Here is an 18,540-nt window from a genome sequence, read left to right on the forward strand (position 1 = left end):
CATGGCTTTTCTGGTCATTCTGATGGTCCATTAAAACGGACAAAACGTCATGATTTTAACTGAAAATAGATTAGTAACGTATCAAGCTTTTAACTGAGAACGAGAGTCATGCCTTTTTTTACCTTTAAATTCAGGCTAGAAGAGTAAGAAGTGTCCTTAGGATGACCTTAGTATGACCTTTAGAGTGAGACATTATGAAGCACTGTAATAGGGAAGTTCTGCTCTAGACGCACTGACAAAAACAATTAATGGCTGTGTCCCAAATGGTACCCTCTTCTCTACTACCCCATAAGCCTCTGGTCACAAATAGTGCACTACATAGGGAATAGGGTGCCGTTTGGGAAGCAAGCCAACGTAATAAGGAAGCTCTGCTCTAGCCCCACACTGACAATATCATTCCCTCTTCTGTCTTCTGTCAATATGGCTTGTAATCAGCTTTCTGAGATGAGCTTTATTGTTTACATTGTAAATCATGTCTTATTGTACACAGATAAATTGCTAGATTGTATTTCCACAGTAAAGTGTCGTCCGTCCAGAAACCAAACGTCTAGAGACTAAACTTCCATGCAAGCAGCACTGTAGACTGCATTTACTAACATCCGCTATAGTGAACTCCTAAAGTATTGGGACAGTGACACAATAATGTATTCTGTCATTTTGGAGTCACTGTTATTGTAAAGAGAATATGTTTTAATGAATAATCCTGAATGAATCGTGAGTAACGATGAGTGAGAAAGTTACAGAGGCACAAATACCTCCTCAAATAGGCACAAATACCTCCTCTCTTTCTGCTCTCTTCCTCCTTTCTTACTCCTCTCTTCCTCCCTCTCTTCCTCCTCTATTTCCTCCTCCCTTCCTCCACTCTTCCTCGACTCTTCCTCCTCTCTTCCTCCTCTATTCCCTCCTCTCTACCTCCCTCTCTTCCCCCTCTATTCCCTCCTCCCTTCCTCCACTCTTCCACGACTCTTCCTCCTCTCTTCCTCCTCTATTCCCTCCTCTCTTCCTCCTCTCTTCCTCCCTCTCTTCCTCCTCTATTTCCTCCTCCCTTCCTCCACTCTTCCTCAACACTTCCTCCACTCTTCCTCCTCTATTCCCTCCTCCCTTCCTCCACTCTTCCTCGACTCTTCCTCCTCTCTTCCTCCTCTCTTCCTCCTCTCTTCCTCCCTCTCTTCCTCCTCTATTTCCTCCTCCCTTCCTCCACTCTTCCTCAACACTTCCTCCACTCTTCCTCCACTATTCCCTCCTCTCTTCCTCCTCTCTTCCTCCTCTATTTCCTCCTTGACTCTTCCTCCACTCTTCCTCCACTCTTCCTCCTCTATTTCCTCCACTCTTCCTCCTCTATTTCCTCCTCTCTTCCTCCACTCTTCCTCCTCTATTTCCTCCTCTCTTCCTCCACTCTTCCTCCTCTATTTCCTCCTCTCTTCCTCCACTCTTCCTCCTCTATTCCCTCCACTCTTCCTCCACTTTTCCTCCACTCTCCCTCCTCTCTTCCACCTCTTTTTCTCCTCTATTCCCTCCTCTTTTATTCCTCTGTTCCCTCCACTCTTCCCCCTCTCTTCCTCCACTCTTCCTCCTCTCTTCCTCCTCTATTCCCTCCTCTTTTCTTCCTCTATTCCCTCCTCTCTTCCCTCCTCTCTTCCTCCACTCTTCCTCCTCTCTTCCCTCCTCTCTTTCCGCTCTCTTTCTGCTCTCTTCCTCCTTTATTTCTCCTCTCTTTCTGCTCTCTTTCTGCCTCTCTTCATCTCTTCCTTCTCTCTTCCTCCTCTCTTCCCTCTATTCCCTCCTCTATTTCCTCCACTCTTCCCCCTCTCTTTCTGCTCTCTTTCTGCTCTCTTCCACCTCTCTTCCTCCTCTCTTCCTACTCTCTTCCACCTCTCTTCCTCCTTTTCTAATTACTTCTGCTTCACTTCACTACAACTGTTCACTGTCTGATAGAAAGAAAACTCACAGAAGAACTGCAGATTGCAACTGACATATTTCACTACAATGCCGATAAAAAGTATTTGCCCCCTTTCTAATTTTCTCTACTTTTGCATATTTTTGATAGTGAATGTTATCAGATCTTCAACCAAACCTGATATTAGATAAAGAACCTGATATTAGATAAAGAACCTGATATTAGATAAAGAACCTGATATTAGATAAAGAGAACCTGATATTAGATAAAGAGAACCTGATATTAGATAATGAACCTGATATTAGATAAAGAACCTGATATTAGATAAAGAACCTGATATTAGATAAAGAGAACCTGATATTAGATAAAGAACCTGATATTAGATAAAGAACCTAATATTAGATAAAGAACCTGATATTAGATAATGAACCTGATATTAGATAAAGAACCTGATATTAGATAAAGAACCTGGTATTAGATAAAGAACCTGATATTAGATAAAGAACCTGATATTAGATAAAGGACCTGATATTAGATAAAGAACCTGATATTCGATAAAGAACCTGATATTAGATAAAGAACCTGATATTAGATAAAGAACCTGGTATTAGATAAAGGGAACCTGATATTAGATAAAGAACCTGATATTAGATAAAGAACCTGATATTAGATAAAGGACCTGATATTAGATAAAGAACCTGATATTAGATAAAGAACCTGATATTAGATAAAGAACCTGATATTAGATAAAGAACCTGATATTAGATAAAGAACCTGATATTAGATAAAGAACCTGATATTAGATAAAGGACCTGATATTAGATAAAGGGAACCTGATATTAGATAAAGGGAACCTGATATTAGATAAAGAACCTGATATTAGATAAAGAACATGATATTAGATAAAGGGAACCTGATATTAGATAAAGAACCTGATATTAGATAAAGAACATGATATTAGATAAAGAACCTGGTATTAGATAAAGAACCTGATATTAGATAAAGAACCTGATATTAGATAAAGGGAACCTGATATTAGATAAAGAACCTGATATTAGATAAAGAACCTGATATTAGATAAAGGACCTGATATTAGATAAAGAACCTGATATTAGATAAAGAACCTGATATTAGATAAAGAACCTGATATTAGATAAAGAACCTGATATTAGATAAAGGGAACCTGATATTAGATAAAGAACCTGATATTAGATAAAGAACCTGATATTAGATAAAGGGAACCTGATATTAGATAAAGAACCTGATATTAGATAAAGAACCTGATATTAGATAAAGAACCTGATATTAGATAAAGAACCTGATATTAGATAAATAACCTGATATTAGATAAAGAACCTGATATTAGATAAAGAACCTGATATTAGATAAATAACCTGATATTAGATAAAGAACCTGATATTAGATAAAGAACCTGGTATTAGATAAAGGACCTGATATTAGATAAAGAACCTGATATTAGATAAAGAACCTGATATTAGATAAAGAACATGATATTAGATAAAGAACCTGATATTAGATAAAGAACCTGGTATTAGATAAAGAACCTGATATTAGATAAAGAACCTGATATTAGATAAAGAACCTGATATTAGATAAAGAACCTGGTATTAGATAAAGAACCTGATATTAGATAAAGAACCTGATATTAGATAAAGAACCTGATATTAGATAAAGAACCTGGTATTAGATAAAGAACCTGATATTAGATAAAGAACCTGATATTAGATAAAGAACCTGATATTAGATAAAGAACCTGGTATTAGATAAAGGGAACCTGGGTGAACGAATAACACAACAATAACACTTATTTTATTTATTTAATTAACAAAGTTATGCAACACCTAATTCCCCTGTGTAAAAAAGTATTTGCCCCCTTACACTCAATAACTGGTTGTGCCACCTTTATCTGCAATGACTGCAACCAAATGCTTCCTTTATTTGTTGATCAGTCTCTCACATCGCTGTGGATGAATTTTGGCCCACTCTTCCATGCAGAACTGCTGTAACTCAGTGACATTTGTGGGTTTTCAAGCATGAACTACTCGTATAAAGTTCTGCCACAACATGTCAATTGGTATTAGGTTTGGACTTTGACCAGGCCGTTCCCAATCTTCAAATGTGTCGCTTTATTAGCCATTTTCATGTAGACTTGATTGTGTGTTTTGGATCATTGTCTTGCTGCATGACCCAGCTGTGCTTAAGCTTCAGCTCACAGATGGATGGCCTGACATTCTCCTGTATGTCGTCCAGAAATGTATACATTTAAACCGTCTGTTTTTTGGCAAACTTGAGTCAGCTTTTTGGATGACATGAGTCCCATTTATGCCTGGTCGAAAACCAAACACTGCATTCCACAGTAAGAACCTTATACCAACGGTCAAGCATGGTGGTGGTAGTGGGATGGTTTGGGGATGCTTTGCTGCCTCAGGACCTGGACGACTTTGCCTTAATAGAAGGAACCATGAGAATATCAGAGAATTCTACAGGAGAATGTCAGGCCATCTGTCTGTGAGGTGAAGCTTAAGCACAGCTGGGTCATGCAGCAAGACAATGATCCAAAACACACAATCAAGTCCACATGAAAATGGTTAAAAAGCGAAACATTTGAAGTTGTGGAACGGCCTTGTCAAAGTCCAGACCTAATACCAATTGCTTGAAAACTTGAAAAACCACAAATGTTGCTGAGTTACAACAGTTCTGCATGGAAGAGTGGGCCTAAATTCCTCCACAGAGATGTGAGAGATTGATCCACAACTACAGGAAGCATTTGGTTGCAGTCACTGCAGATAAAGGTGGCACAACCAGTTGTTGAGTGTGAGCAGTGGTGGAAAAAGTACTCAATTGTCAGAAAGGTGGCAAATACCTTTTTCACGGTAATGTATGTTTGCCTGTGACTGCATTTAGTGTCTTAAATCTCTATTTGCTAGGTCCACATCTCTATTTTGTTTTATCAACTAACCGCAGGGGTTCTCATACCTCTCCTCGGGGAACCTGAGGAGAGGTATGAAAACAGATGGGGATCCCTGAGGAGAGGTTAGAAAACAGATGGGGATCCCTGAGGAGAGGTTAGAAAACAGATGGGGGTCCCTGAGGAGAGGTATGAAAACAGATGGGGAGCCTGAGGAGAGGTTAGAAAACAGATGGGGATCCCTGAGGAGAGGTTAGAAAACAGATGGGGATCCCTGAGGAGAGGTTAGAAAACAGATGGGGGTCCCTGAGGAGAGGTTAGAAAACAGATGGGGATCCCTGAGGAGAGGTTAGAAAACAGATGGGGGTCCCTGAGGAGAGGTTAGAAAACAGATGGGGATCCCTGAGGAGAGGTATGAAAACAGATGGGGATCCCTGAGGAGAGGTGTGAGAGCCATTAAACTAATGCATCATTGTGGAATAATACTTTAATTAACTTTTCCAACTCTAACTAACATATACTGCTACTCAGTTATCACTAACTACCTGGACAGCATTACAAAGCAGCCTGATGTATTTAGTTGTGTGACTGCGGTGGTCTCAGCAACTCCTTGCTTAGTCTTTGCCCAGTTGACCCACTCTGTAGGGGCTTCCTGTTGACTGCAATTACCTTTTCCGACCACAAGAGGGAAGTAGATATCACTTTATAAAGCCTACACGTCAAACTGATCAACAACTAGCCATGTTTACTATGCAAGTAATCGCTTGTGGACAGATGCAGGTGATTTTATTTCTGAGTGTCAGAGATGACTTTATAAGTAGAAACCTCTACCCTGGTAGGCCAGTCTCTTAGTGAGTTCCTGTCTGTCTCTGTTCATTGCCATGGTAACGTGATAGAATAATTGGTCTCCAACTAAAAAGACAAGTCTGAAACGTCTTTATGGGCCTGTGGCGTTACCATTCCAGCTCCAATATCTCAGTCCCAAATAGCACCCTATTTCTGACATAGTGCACAATTTTTGCTCTGGTCAAAAGTAGTGCACTGTGTAGGGCAAAGGGTTCCATTTTGGGAGGCCGATACAGTCTCACCTTCTTCCCTGTGATGTCACATGTCTCACCAGGCATGATCACACCTGCATGGCCATGAACCGGCCTCATCTCCTTCTGAAGGATACCAATGGTCTCCCTCAAATGCATGTCTTCTGCTCTCATTCTTCCTCTCTCTGGGGTCATCCTCTCTCTGGGGTCATCCTCTCTCTGGGGTCATCCTCTCTCTGGGGTCATACTCTCTCTGGGGTCATCCTCTCTCTGGGGTCATCCTCTCTCTGGGGTCATCCTCTCTCTGGGGTCATCCTCTCTCTGGGGTCATCCTCTCTCTGGGGTCATCCTCTCTCTGGGGTCATCCTCTCTCTGGGGTCATCCTCTCTCTGGGGTCATCCTCTCTCTGGGGCCATCCTCTCTCTGGGGTCATCCTCTCTCTGGGGCCATCCTCTCTCTGGGGTCATCCTCTCTCTGGGGTCATCCTCTCTCTGGGGTCATCCTCTCTCTGGGGTCATCCTCTCTCTGGGACCATCCTCTCTCTGGGGTCATCCTCTCTCTGGGGCCATCCTCTCTCTGGGGTCATCCTCTCTCTGGGACCATCCTCTCTCTGGGGTCATCCTCTCCCTGGGGTCATCCTCTCTCTGGAACCATCCTCTCTCTGGGGTCATCCTCTCTCTGGGGTCATCCTCCATCTCTTTCTCCCTTTCTCTGTCCTCTCTCCTTTGTCTCTGTCTCACACTGTCTCCCACAACTGTCCTCCTAACGCTTGTCTATCTCTCTCTCTCTCTCAACACCACTCTCTCCACTGTCGCTTTCTTACTACGCTCTCTTATCTTCCTCCTCTCCTCCTTCAGGCCCTTCATCTCTTTCTCCATCTGTCTCTCTCTCCATCTTTTATTCTTTATTCTTATTCTCTGCCATAACCTCATTCATCTTCCTCCTTTCATTCTCCATCATCGTCTTTCTCACTTTGTATATTTTATTCATAAAGTTGATCTCACAATTTTCATATTTAAAGAACTTCCTCTCAACCTTCATCCCCCACTGTTAAGCCTCTCTCTCTTTCTGCAGTCTTGTCCGTTGCCGTCTCGCCCCCTTCAACTCTTTCTCCTTCTCTTCTTTCTCTACGTACTATTCTCTCCATCTCTGATTCTATCCTCTCCATCTCTGATTCTAACCTCTCCATCTCTGATTCTAACCTCTCCATCTCTGATTCTATCCTCTCCATCTCTGATTCTAACCTCTCCATCTCTGATTCTAACCTCTCCATCTCTGATTCTATCCTCTCCATCTCTGATTCTAACCTCTCCATCTCTGATTCTAACCTCTCCATCTCTGATTCTAAACTCTCCATCTCTGATTCTATCCTCTCCATCTCTGATTCTAACCTCTCCATCTCTGATTCTAACCTCTCCATCTCTGATTCTAAACTCTCCATCTCTGATTCTAACCTCTCATCTCTGATTCTAACCTCTCCATCTCTGATTCTAACCTCTCCATCTCTGATTCTATCCTCTCCATCTCTGATTCTAACCTCTCCATCTCTGATTCTATCCTCTCCATCTCTGATTCTAACCTCTCCATCTGTGATTCTATCCTCTCCATCTCTGATTCGAACCTCTCCATCTCTGATTCGAATCTCTCCATCTCTGATTCGAACCTCTCCATCTCTGATTCTAACCTCTCCATCTCTGATTCTAACCTCTCCATCTCTGATTCTAACCTCTCATCTCTGATTCTATCCTCTCCATCTCTGATTCTAAACTCTCCATCTCTGATTCGAACCTCTCCATCTCTGGTTCTAACCTCTTCATCTCTGATTCTAACCTCTCCATCTCTGATTCTAACCTCTCCATCTCTGATTCTAACCTCCCCATCTCTGATTCTATCCTCTCCATCTCTGATTCTAACCTCTCATCTCTGATTCTAACCTCTCCATCTCTGATTCTAACCTCTCCATCTCTGATTCTATCCTCTCCATCTCTGATTCTAACCTCCCCATCTCTGATTCTATCCTCTCCATCTCTGATTCTAACCTCTCCATCTCTGATTCTAACTTCTCCATCTCTGACTCTATCCTCTTCATCTCTGATTCTATCTTCTTCATCTCTGATTCTAACCTCTCCATGTCTGATTCTAACCTCTCCATCTCTGACTCTATCCTCTTCATCTCTGATTCTAACCTCTCCATCTCTGATTCTATCCTCTCCATCTCTGATTCTAACCTCTCCATCTCTGATTCTAACCTCTCCATCTCTGATTCTAACCTCTCCATCTCTGATTCTAACCTCTCCATCTCTGATTCTAACCTCTCCATCTCTGATTCTAAACTCTCCATCTCTGATTCTAACCTCTCATCTCTGATTCTAACCTCTCCATCTCTGATTCTAACCTCTCCATCTCTGATTCTATCCTCTCCATCTCTGATTCTAACCTCTCCATCTCTGATTCTATCCTCTCCATCTCTGATTCTAACCTCTCCATCTGTGATTCTAACCTCTCCATCTCTGATTCTAACCTCTCCATCTCTGATTCTAACCTCTCCATCTCTGATTCTAACCTCTCATCTCTGATTCTATCCTCTCCATCTCTGATTCTAAACTCTCCATCTCTGATTCGAACCTCTCCATCTCTGGTTCTAACCTCTTCATCTCTGATTCTAACCTCTCCATCTCTGATTCTAACCTCTCCATCTCTGATTCTAACCTCCCCATCTCTGATTCTATCCTCTCCATCTCTGATTCTAACCTCTCATCTCTGATTCTAACCTCTCCATCTCTGATTCTAACCTCTCCATCTCTGATTCTATCCTCTCCATCTCTGATTCTAACCTCCCCATCTCTGATTCTATCCTCTCCATCTCTGATTCTAACCTCTCCATCTCTGATTCTAACTTCTCCATCTCTGACTCTATCCTCTTCATCTCTGATTCTATCTTCTTCATCTCTGATTCTAACCTCTCCATCTCTGATTCTAACCTCTCCATCTCTGACTCTATCCTCTTCATCTCTGATTCTAACCTCTCCATCTCTGATTCTATCCTCTCCATCTCTGATTCTATCCTATTCATCTCTGATTCTAACCTCTCCATCTCTGATTCTAACCTCTCCATCTCTGATTCTAACCTCTCCATCTCTGATTCTATCCTCTCCATCTCTGATTCTAACCTCTCCATCTCTGATTCTATCCTCTCCATCTCTGATTCTATCCTATTCATCTCTGATTCTAACCTCTCCATCTCTGATTCTAACCTCTCCATCTCTGATTCTAACCTCTCCATCTCTGATTCTAACCTCTCCATCTCTGATTCTATCCTCTCCATCTCTGATTCTATCCTCTCCATCTCTGATTCTATCCTCTCCATCTCTGATTCTAACCTCTCCATCTCTGATTCTAACCTCTCCATCTCTGATTCTATCCTCTCCATCTCTGATTCTATCCTATTCATCTCTGATTCTAACCTCTCCATCTCTGATTCTAACCTCTCCATCTCTGATTCTATCCTCTCCATCTCTGATTCTATCCTATTCATCTCTGATTCTAACCTCTCCATCTCTGATTCTAACCTCTCCATCTCTGATTCTAACCTCTCCATCTCTGATTCTAACCTCTCCATCTCTGATTCTAACCTCTCCATCTCTGATTCTAACCTCTCCATCTCTGATTCTAACCTCTCCATCTCTGATTCTAACCTCTCCATCTCTGATTCTAACCTCTCATCTCTGATTCTATCCTCTCCATCTCTGATTCTAAACTCTCCATCTCTGATTCGAACCTCTCCATCTCTGGTTCTAACCTCTTCATCTCTGATTCTAACCTCTCCATCTCTGATTCTAACCTCTCCATCTCTGATTCTAACCTCCCCATCTCTGATTCTATCCTCTCCATCTCTGATTCTAACCTCTCATCTCTGATTCTAACCTCTCCATCTCTGATTCTAACCTCTCCATCTCTGATTCTATCCTCTCCATCTCTGATTCTAACCTCCCCATCTCTGATTCTATCCTCTCCATCTCTGATTCTAACCTCTCCATCTCTGATTCTAACTTCTCCATCTCTGACTCTATCCTCTTCATCTCTGATTCTATCTTCTTCATCTCTGATTCTAACCTCTCCATGTCTGATTCTAACCTCTCCATCTCTGACTCTATCCTCTTCATCTCTGATTCTAACCTCTCCATCTCTGATTCTATCCTCTCCATCTCTGATTCTATCCTATTCATCTCTGATTCTAACCTCTCCATCTCTGATTCTAACCTCTCCATCTCTGATTCTAACCTCTCCATCTCTGATTCTATCCTCTCCATCTCTGATTCTAACCTCTCCATCTCTGATTCTATCCTCTCCATCTCTGATTCTATCCTATTCATCTCTGATTCTAACCTCTCCATCTCTGATTCTAACCTCTCCATCTCTGATTCTAACCTCTCCATCTCTGATTCTAACCTCTCCATCTCTGATTCTATCCTCTCCATCTCTGATTCTATCCTCTCCATCTCTGATTCTATCCTCTCCATCTCTGATTCTAACCTCTCCATCTCTGATTCTAACCTCTCCATCTCTGATTCTATCCTCTCCATCTCTGATTCTATCCTATTCATCTCTGATTCTAACCTCTCCATCTCTGATTCTAACCTCTCCATCTCTGATTCTATCCTCTCCATCTCTGATTCTATCCTATTCATCTCTGATTCTAACCTCTCCATCTCTGATTCTAACCTCTCCATCTCTGATTCTAACCTCTCCATCTCTGATTCTAACCTCTCCATCTCTGATTCTATCCTCTCCATCTCTGATTCTATCCTCACCATCTCTGATTCTATCCTCTCCATCTCTGATTCTATCCTCTCCATCTCTGATTCGAACCTCTCCATCTCTGATTCGAACCTCTCCATCTCTGATTCTAACCTCTCCATCTCTGATTCTAACCTCTCCATCTCTGATTCTAACCTCTCCATCTCTGATTCTAACCTCTCCATCTCTGATTCTAACCTCTCCATCTCTGATTCTAACCTCTCCATCTCTGATTCTAACCTCTCATCTCTGATTCTATCCTCTCCATCTCTGATTCTAACCTCTCCATCTCTGATTCTATCCTCTCCATCTCTGATTCTAACCTCTCCATCTCTGATTCTAAACTCTCCATCTCTGATTCTATCCTCTCCATCTCTGATTCTAACCTCTCCATCTCTGATTCTAACCTCTCCATCTCTGATTCTAACCTCTCCATCTCTGATTCTATCCTCTCCATCTCTGATTCGAACCTCTCCATCTCTGATTCTAACCTCCCCATCTCTGATTCTATCCTCTCCATCTCTGATTCTAACCTCTCCATCTCTGATTCTAACCTCTCCATCTCTGGTTCTAACCTCTTCATCTCTGATTCTAACCTCTCCATCTCTGATTCTAACCTCTCCATCTCTGATTCTAACCTCCCCATCTCTGATTCTATCCTCTCCATCTCTGATTCTAACCTCTCATCTCTGATTCTAACCTCTCCATCTCTGATTCTAACCTCTCCATCTCTGATTCTATCCTCTCCATCTCTGATTCTAACCTCCCCATCTCTGATTCTATCCTCTCCATCTCTGATTCTAACCTCTCCATCTCTGATTCTAACTTCTCCATCTCTGACTCTATCCTCTTCATCTCTGATTCTATCTTCTTCATCTCTGATTCTAACCTCTCCATGTCTGATTCTAACCTCTCCATCTCTGACTCTATCCTCTTCATCTCTTATTCTAACCTCTCCATCTCTGATTCTATCCTCTCCATCTCTGATTCTATCCTATTCATCTCTGATTCTAACCTCTCCATCTCTGATTCTAACCTCTCCATCTCTGATTCTAACCTCTCCATCTCTGATTCTATCCTCTCCATCTCTGATTCTAACCTCTCCATCTCTGATTCTATCCTCTCCATCTCTGATTCTATCCTATTCATCTCTGATTCTAACCTCTCCATCTCTGATTCTATCCTCTCCATCTCTGATTCTAACCTCTCCATCTCTGATTCTATCCTCTCCATCTCTGATTCTAACCTCTCCATCTCTGATTCTAACCTCTCCATCTCTGATTCTAACCTCTCCATCTCTGATTCTATCCTCTCCATCTCTGATTCTATCCTCTCCATCTCTGATTCTATCCTCTCCATCTCTGATTCTAATCTCTCCATCTCTGATTCTAACCTCTCCATCTCTGATTCTATCCTCTCCATCTCTGATTCTATCCTATTCATCTCTGATTCTAACCTCTCCATCTCTGATTCTAACCTCTCCATCTCTGATTCTAACCTCTCCATCTCTGATTCTATCCTCTCCATCTCTGATTCTAACCTCTCCATCTCTGATTCTAACCTCTCCATCTCTGATTCTAACCTCTCCATCTCTGATTCTATCCTCTCCATCTCTGATTCTATCCTATTCATCTCTGATTCTAACCTCTCCATCTCTTGCTCCATCTCACTAAGTTCAGTGTTCTATTTTCTCCATAATTGTATAGTTTGACTTCTAGATTCGTCTCCTCCCTATTTTTTCAGATCTGTAAGGATATTCTCAATGTCTGTTTAACAGATGCAACAACCTCTCACTCCATCCACTCTTTTGCCATCTCTGTCCGGGCTAACTCTCTCTCCAGCCTCTCTCATCCCCCTCCAGCTTACTGTCTTCCAACTTCCTCTTTCTCCTCTGCTCCCTCCCTCCCTCCCTTCATCTTTCTCCTCAGCACCCTCCCTCCCTTCCTCTTTCTCCTCAGCACCCTCCCTCCCTTCATCTTTCTCCTCAGCACCCTCCCTCCCTTCATCTTTCTCCTCAGCACCCTCCCTCCCTTCCTCTTTCTCCTCAGCACCCTCCCTCCCTTCATCTTTCTCCTCAGCACCCTCCCTCCCTTCATCTTTCTCCTCAGCACCCTCCCTCCCTTCATCTTTCTCCTCAGCACCCTCCCTCCCTTCATCTTTCTCCTCAGCACCCTCCCTCCCTTCATCTTTCTCCTCCCTCAGGTGTTTTGGTCGGGGTTCTCTCCTCTTCTCTCACTCAATAGCTCCAATTTTATAAAGAACTTCTAGTGTTTTTATTCAACTGAATTGGAACTTAATATGCAAAGCTTCTAAAATTGAATGTTTTCTCAAAAGAGGAAATCATTTCAAAATTCTAATATATTCCTCAAAAGAGTTGTAAATAAGTTCCAAATTATAATATATTTGTACAAAAGAGACATGTAGAAGACAGATGTTTTATTTAGAAAAAGAGAGCAAGACAGTTGGCATGTTGTATATTTCATGTAAGGATTTACAGTTCATAGCAAAACATTAAAAAAATGTCATTTCATTGCAAAAAACAAAGGACGTCAGCTACAGATATTTATTTTCCCGTATCTCTCTGTCAACCTTCACTTTCCTTTCCCTTTATTATTGCAGTTACAACGCAAATGATTTGACATTCAAAGTCATATGGAAATAACATTCTGTCCTTACTATCTCAGAGTTGTACTCTCTTTGCATTATCCTCTTTTCAAAACACCCTGCCAATTCATTGTGTCTCATTCTGCAAATAAAAAGGAACGTTTCGCAACCATTTTACTAAGAACTCCCTGCATATGTATAAAACCACCTGTGGTGATTTTCTTAAACGTAGAACTCAAATCAAAGCAAATGACATACAGAAGGAAGTAGCACCTTCCTTTTGGTTTGACAGTCAGGAAGAGAGTTAAGGAGACCTCTCGTTGAAAAACACACAACAACCATAAGAAGATGTGGAAGGAAAACAGTGCGAGTCTGGACACCATAGAAATAGATCACTAGAAAGACAATCCCCATTCAACTATATTGATCATACCCCATGGTGGTGCAGTCATAGTGCCGAGGTCTGTGGGGCTTTAACCATTCTAGTAGTTATATTTCTATGCTGAGCCAGACTGAACAACAGCCTAAACCATGTCATCTAACTAACCACATCCTGAACCTCAGCATCCTGAACCTCAGCCTGCTTTTCACTTCTCGTGCTTCTCAGGCTCGTTGTAAAGCTCGCTGTACTTGGGCGGGTGGGAACTGAAGCTGAACTTGGACGGGTGAGAGCTGACACTGAACACCACAGGAACAGCTACGTTAGAGCTCCTCAGCTGAGCCAGCAGGACGGCAGACATCACCACTCCCAGGAGCTGGAGAACAACACAACAACATCAATTAAAAACAACGACGTGGGTGACAGCAAGCCAGGGACTAGTAGAGATATTCAACTGACAGTTTGATGTGTAAGGTGTGAAATGTGCGCTGTAAAGAATGCATGCTCACAGCCAGAGCAGCGAATCCGAAGAAAACGCCCAACACGATGTCCAGAACTTTAGCCACGTAGCCCTCGATGATGGGGAAGCAGGGCTGTGGGACAGAGGTCCGTTAATGCTCAATGGAACACAGATCAGAACTCAATCATGGTCCTGTCTGGCTCAGATGGTTACAGTGTGGTGCAAGCTATGCCAAGGTCACAGGTTCAATTCCCGCAGGGATCACAAGCTAAAATGTGCAGATGGAAAAAGACATTGGTATTTCATATCTGTGTAATAACGTGACTCAGATCACGGCTCAACAGAAGAGCTTCATTCTCGACGGTGTGCTGCTCTCTGTGACAAAACCAACCGGTTCTGTCTAGGAATGTAGACGACAACAGGGTTGATCTAAAGATAACAGAAAAGGTCCCTGGTCCGACCTGTTTGTAGATCAGCTTCTGGTGTCCAGTCATCCTGAACTCTGAAAGGATCAACAACTGAAAAACAGAAGAAGAAAACTGATGTGGCATATTCCTTTATTAATGTATCTAACAGACATAATGTACGGAAGGGTTAAAAGGTGTTCTCATGGTAGACCAGGATGTAAACCTATGTGCATACGAACTGAGAAGAAGGAGCCTATTGACTATTAAGCTACATCATTAGTCCTGTCATGTAGAGTTGATCTGAACTCACCTGGTATGGAATGTTCTGGCATGTACCCTCTATCAGATCTTCCTCACCCTGACAGAGACAGGAGTCAGGGACGTTGTCGCCCCAGTCTGTGTAACCGAACAGCCCACAGCACTTCAACTGTTAAAACACACACACACACACACACAGTCAGCGTATTGGGCAACGGCACGTTGAGAACAGTAAACTACCTGAACCACTAGGTCAACCTCTTCCTCATTACTGCTGGTTAGAGTCAACAAAACAAGTCTGTTATGCCCAGCAGTGTCTGGACCTATTTGGAAGGAACACTTCATTTTTGGGGTTTGGGAGGATAGCAGACTCATTGGTCAAGGATAGGGATCAAGTGAACACTACAGTGTGTAGTTACATGAAGTTAACATTGCTGAGGTACATGTTGTACACACAACTAGAATGTAACTTCTCAAAACTATTAAGTATATAATGAATGATATTATTGTAAACCTTAGTGAAATATTCCCTGCTGATGTTTCATGGAAAAGACAGAATAGATCCCAAGCGAGATCCTTTGATATAATGAATGCTATGGACATGTCAAGTATATTCTGGTGAAATGATTCATGGAAAAGTTCCATACATTCAGCTGAAACTTCTCAGTGAGCTGTCTAACATCAGGGGAGGCTTCGTTCAGAGGCAGGACCTCACGGAACTTCTCCTCCACAATCCTCTCTACCTGCAAAACAAACCAAACAACCAGTTGTCAACAATGGCCCTACGAAATGCACACATCTAAATCTGAATGGATGGATATAGGTCATGTTGTGTTGTGCCTTGTGTGTGAAAAATCCACTGAATAAATCAAATGCATTATGATTATTATCAGGTTGCCTCATCAGAAAACAGATATAGTGTGGGCCGCTAGCTGCTGGAAGACATTCTGCTGAGAGACTGTAGCTCCTATAGCAAAAGTTCAGTATTTATATAGCATACTATATCCATCCCTTGGGGAAAGGAAACATAAAGAAACTGGGGAATTATAATAGACAGTTGATACTACAGTACCACTGGCTGTAGGCCTGTCTACCAGTATAGAACATAAAGTATTACAGTACCACTGGCTGTAGGCCTGTCTACCAGTATAGCACATCAAGTATTACAGTACCACTGGCTGTAGGCCTGTCTACCAGTATAGCACATCAAGTATTACAGTACCACTGGCTGTAGGCCTGTCTACCAGTATAGCACATCAAGTATTACAGTACCACTGGCTGTAGGCCTGTCTACCAGTATAGCACATCAAGTATTACAGTACCACTGGCTGTAGGCCTGTCTACCAGTATAGCACATCAAGTATTACAGTACCACTGGCTGTAGGCCTGTCTACCAGTATAGCACATCAAGTATTACAGTACCACTGGCTGTAGGCCTGTCTACCAGTATAGCACATCAAGTATTACAGTACCACTGGCTGTAGGCCTGTCTACCAGCATAGAACATCAAGTATTACAGTACCACTGGCTGTAGGCCTGTCTACCAGTATAGCACATCAAGTATTACAGTACCATCATGTACAGACATCATTATTAACAAACAATACCTCAGGACGGTACATGGCTGTGGGCACCGCCACACGCAGGAGGCAGAAGCAGACAATAAAACAGGCTACCAGAAACTAGAGAGAGAAAGTGAAAGAGAGAGATAGAGAGACTTAGTCCATAAACCATTTTCTGTCCATTTACTGTGTGACTCAGTGAATCGTTGAACAAAACAGGTTACGAAATGCTAAGTGTTTTTCCTAACAATGTCGTAACACGATATAAAAAGGAATTCAGGGTTGTTTCCCAGACACAGACTAAGCCTAGTCCTGGACTAAAAAGCAAGCTCAAGTAGGTATCTTCATTGAAAAGCAGTTTGTAGTCCAGGACTAGGGTTAATCTGTGTTTGGGAAACCATGGCATGTTTTATATTGTTCTGTCTCTATGGTCCTAGTTGTCTGAATGAATGTGAACTCAGCTAATAGCAGTAGACCCCCTCACCATGATCAGGGGAATTCTCTTCTCTCTGTGTGCTCCGTACGCCCCAAGCAGAGACATGAACATGGTGATGCCTCCTACCACATACAGCACGACAAACCCTTTGGACTGGTTCTCAAACTGAAAAACAATACAACATCCATTGTGTCTCTCAGTATACCATTATGACATCATAATAGCCTGCGTTCCTTCTGTTTTTCTGGACAAGTTGTTATTCACATGTGGGTTTTTATGGCAGGCTAAAGGTACAAAAAACAAACAAACAAATACCTACATTCCTAATAGGGAAAATCCCTTTTTTTATTTCTCGGTAGACCTATAATTCTTGTATAGGACAGTACTTTAGGAACATTGACTTTGTACACAGGCGTTCACTTTGTATATATAGCTAACCAATAAGGAAGTACAGTTACAGTCTACTACATAAACTGTTGACACATGAACCTGTTTTTCAGATGCTGCAGCATTTAATGCATATGAGTAACTGTTTCTTTCCAATTTTGGTTTTTCAAAATAGAGAAATTATATAATCAAAATTAATTATCTTTGGTGAGAATTCATTCAATATCATTATTATTATTACGACAGGACCTACACTGTAGGTCCTGTCGTAAAATACAGTTTGAATTTAATTTGAACTTTGAGCTCATTTAGCTCTTGTCTAGGGTGTTACGTGTGCGGCTTTAAACTTCTTCAAAGCTCAAACCACATGTAACGCCATGGACCAGAGCTAGATCCCATTTTACCTCTTCAGTACTGCCATGGTAGATGAATTGACCCAGAAGTCCCAGGCCGATAATCACACCTCCAGCAATCTAAAGAAAAACATCCCATCCACTATTAAATAACATGATTTTCATAATTGTACAAGGCATATAGCATAATGTAATAAAACATGTCTTTAAAGCCATATTTAACGGATGTAAAATTGGATTATACAGAGAGACACATAGGTAAGTGGATAGAAAACATAATTTCACACAGATGGACTACAAACATTTTTTAACTAACTTTTATGGGCAGAAAGCAGTGTTTGGTGAAGAAGATAAATTAACTTGTTGTTTTTGCTACGCAGTTGATTAAAATCTAAAGTAACCTTAAAGTATCGCCTACTGAGTTAATCACATGTTCCTACTTGTATTTACAAATAAAGAGTTGCTAACTTACCGCGAACAGCACGTTGAAGAAGATAAAAAGCCGTTGGAAACAGCTACAACGTTTAGCCATTGTCGTGTTTATCAGGTACACACTTCAGCTCTCAGAAAACGAACTCTACCTGTCTGTGCTGCTTGTGTGTGTGTCAGTTTTCCGGGTAGTTTATGTGGTAGGCAGTACTAAGAGTTAGTTCCTGTAAATTACACTGTAACCAACGATGTATATAAACCACAGTTGCATTTGCTATTTATTTCCATTATGAGCCTTTGAAGCCAACGGTCGGCCATATTGGAACTCCACGGTACGGCCCAGTCCTCCATACGAATGAATGGAATTCTACAGTATTCTACAGTAAGGACAGAATTACATGTATTTAATCATTTTTGTTGTTGTAGTTGGGACAGTATCGTTAGTCATACATTTTCCTTAAAGTATATATATATATATATATATATATATATATATATATATACTTTAAGGAAAATGTTTTATATTTTTTTCAGTTTTTATGTGTATGATTAGCTCACATGATTTAATTTGAAAGTATGCATTAAAGTGTCTGTAATGGAATAAA

General features: G+C 41.6%; 1 protein-coding gene across 1 annotated transcript; it reads right to left on the reverse strand.

Moving 5' to 3' along the window:
* Positions 1–13,081: 13,081 nt before the first annotated feature.
* Positions 13,082–18,265, reverse strand: LOC106595720 (tetraspanin-8). The gene is made up of 9 exons (XM_014187079.2): positions 17,979–18,265; positions 17,558–17,626; positions 16,815–16,931; positions 16,376–16,450; positions 15,416–15,511; positions 14,821–14,937; positions 14,565–14,621; positions 14,153–14,236; positions 13,082–14,019 (listed from the first exon to the last, which is right to left on the reverse strand). The coding sequence occupies exons 1-9, from the start codon at positions 18,036–18,038 to the stop codon at positions 13,852–13,854; spliced, it is 843 nt and encodes a 280-aa protein (XP_014042554.1). The 5' UTR covers positions 18,039–18,265; the 3' UTR covers positions 13,082–13,851.
* Between the last annotated feature and the right edge of the window lie 275 nt (positions 18,266–18,540).

Source organism: Salmo salar, chromosome ssa07 (assembly GCF_905237065.1).
Source record: "Salmo salar chromosome ssa07, Ssal_v3.1, whole genome shotgun sequence".
NCBI classification, from domain to species: domain Eukaryota; kingdom Metazoa; phylum Chordata; class Actinopteri; order Salmoniformes; family Salmonidae; genus Salmo; species Salmo salar.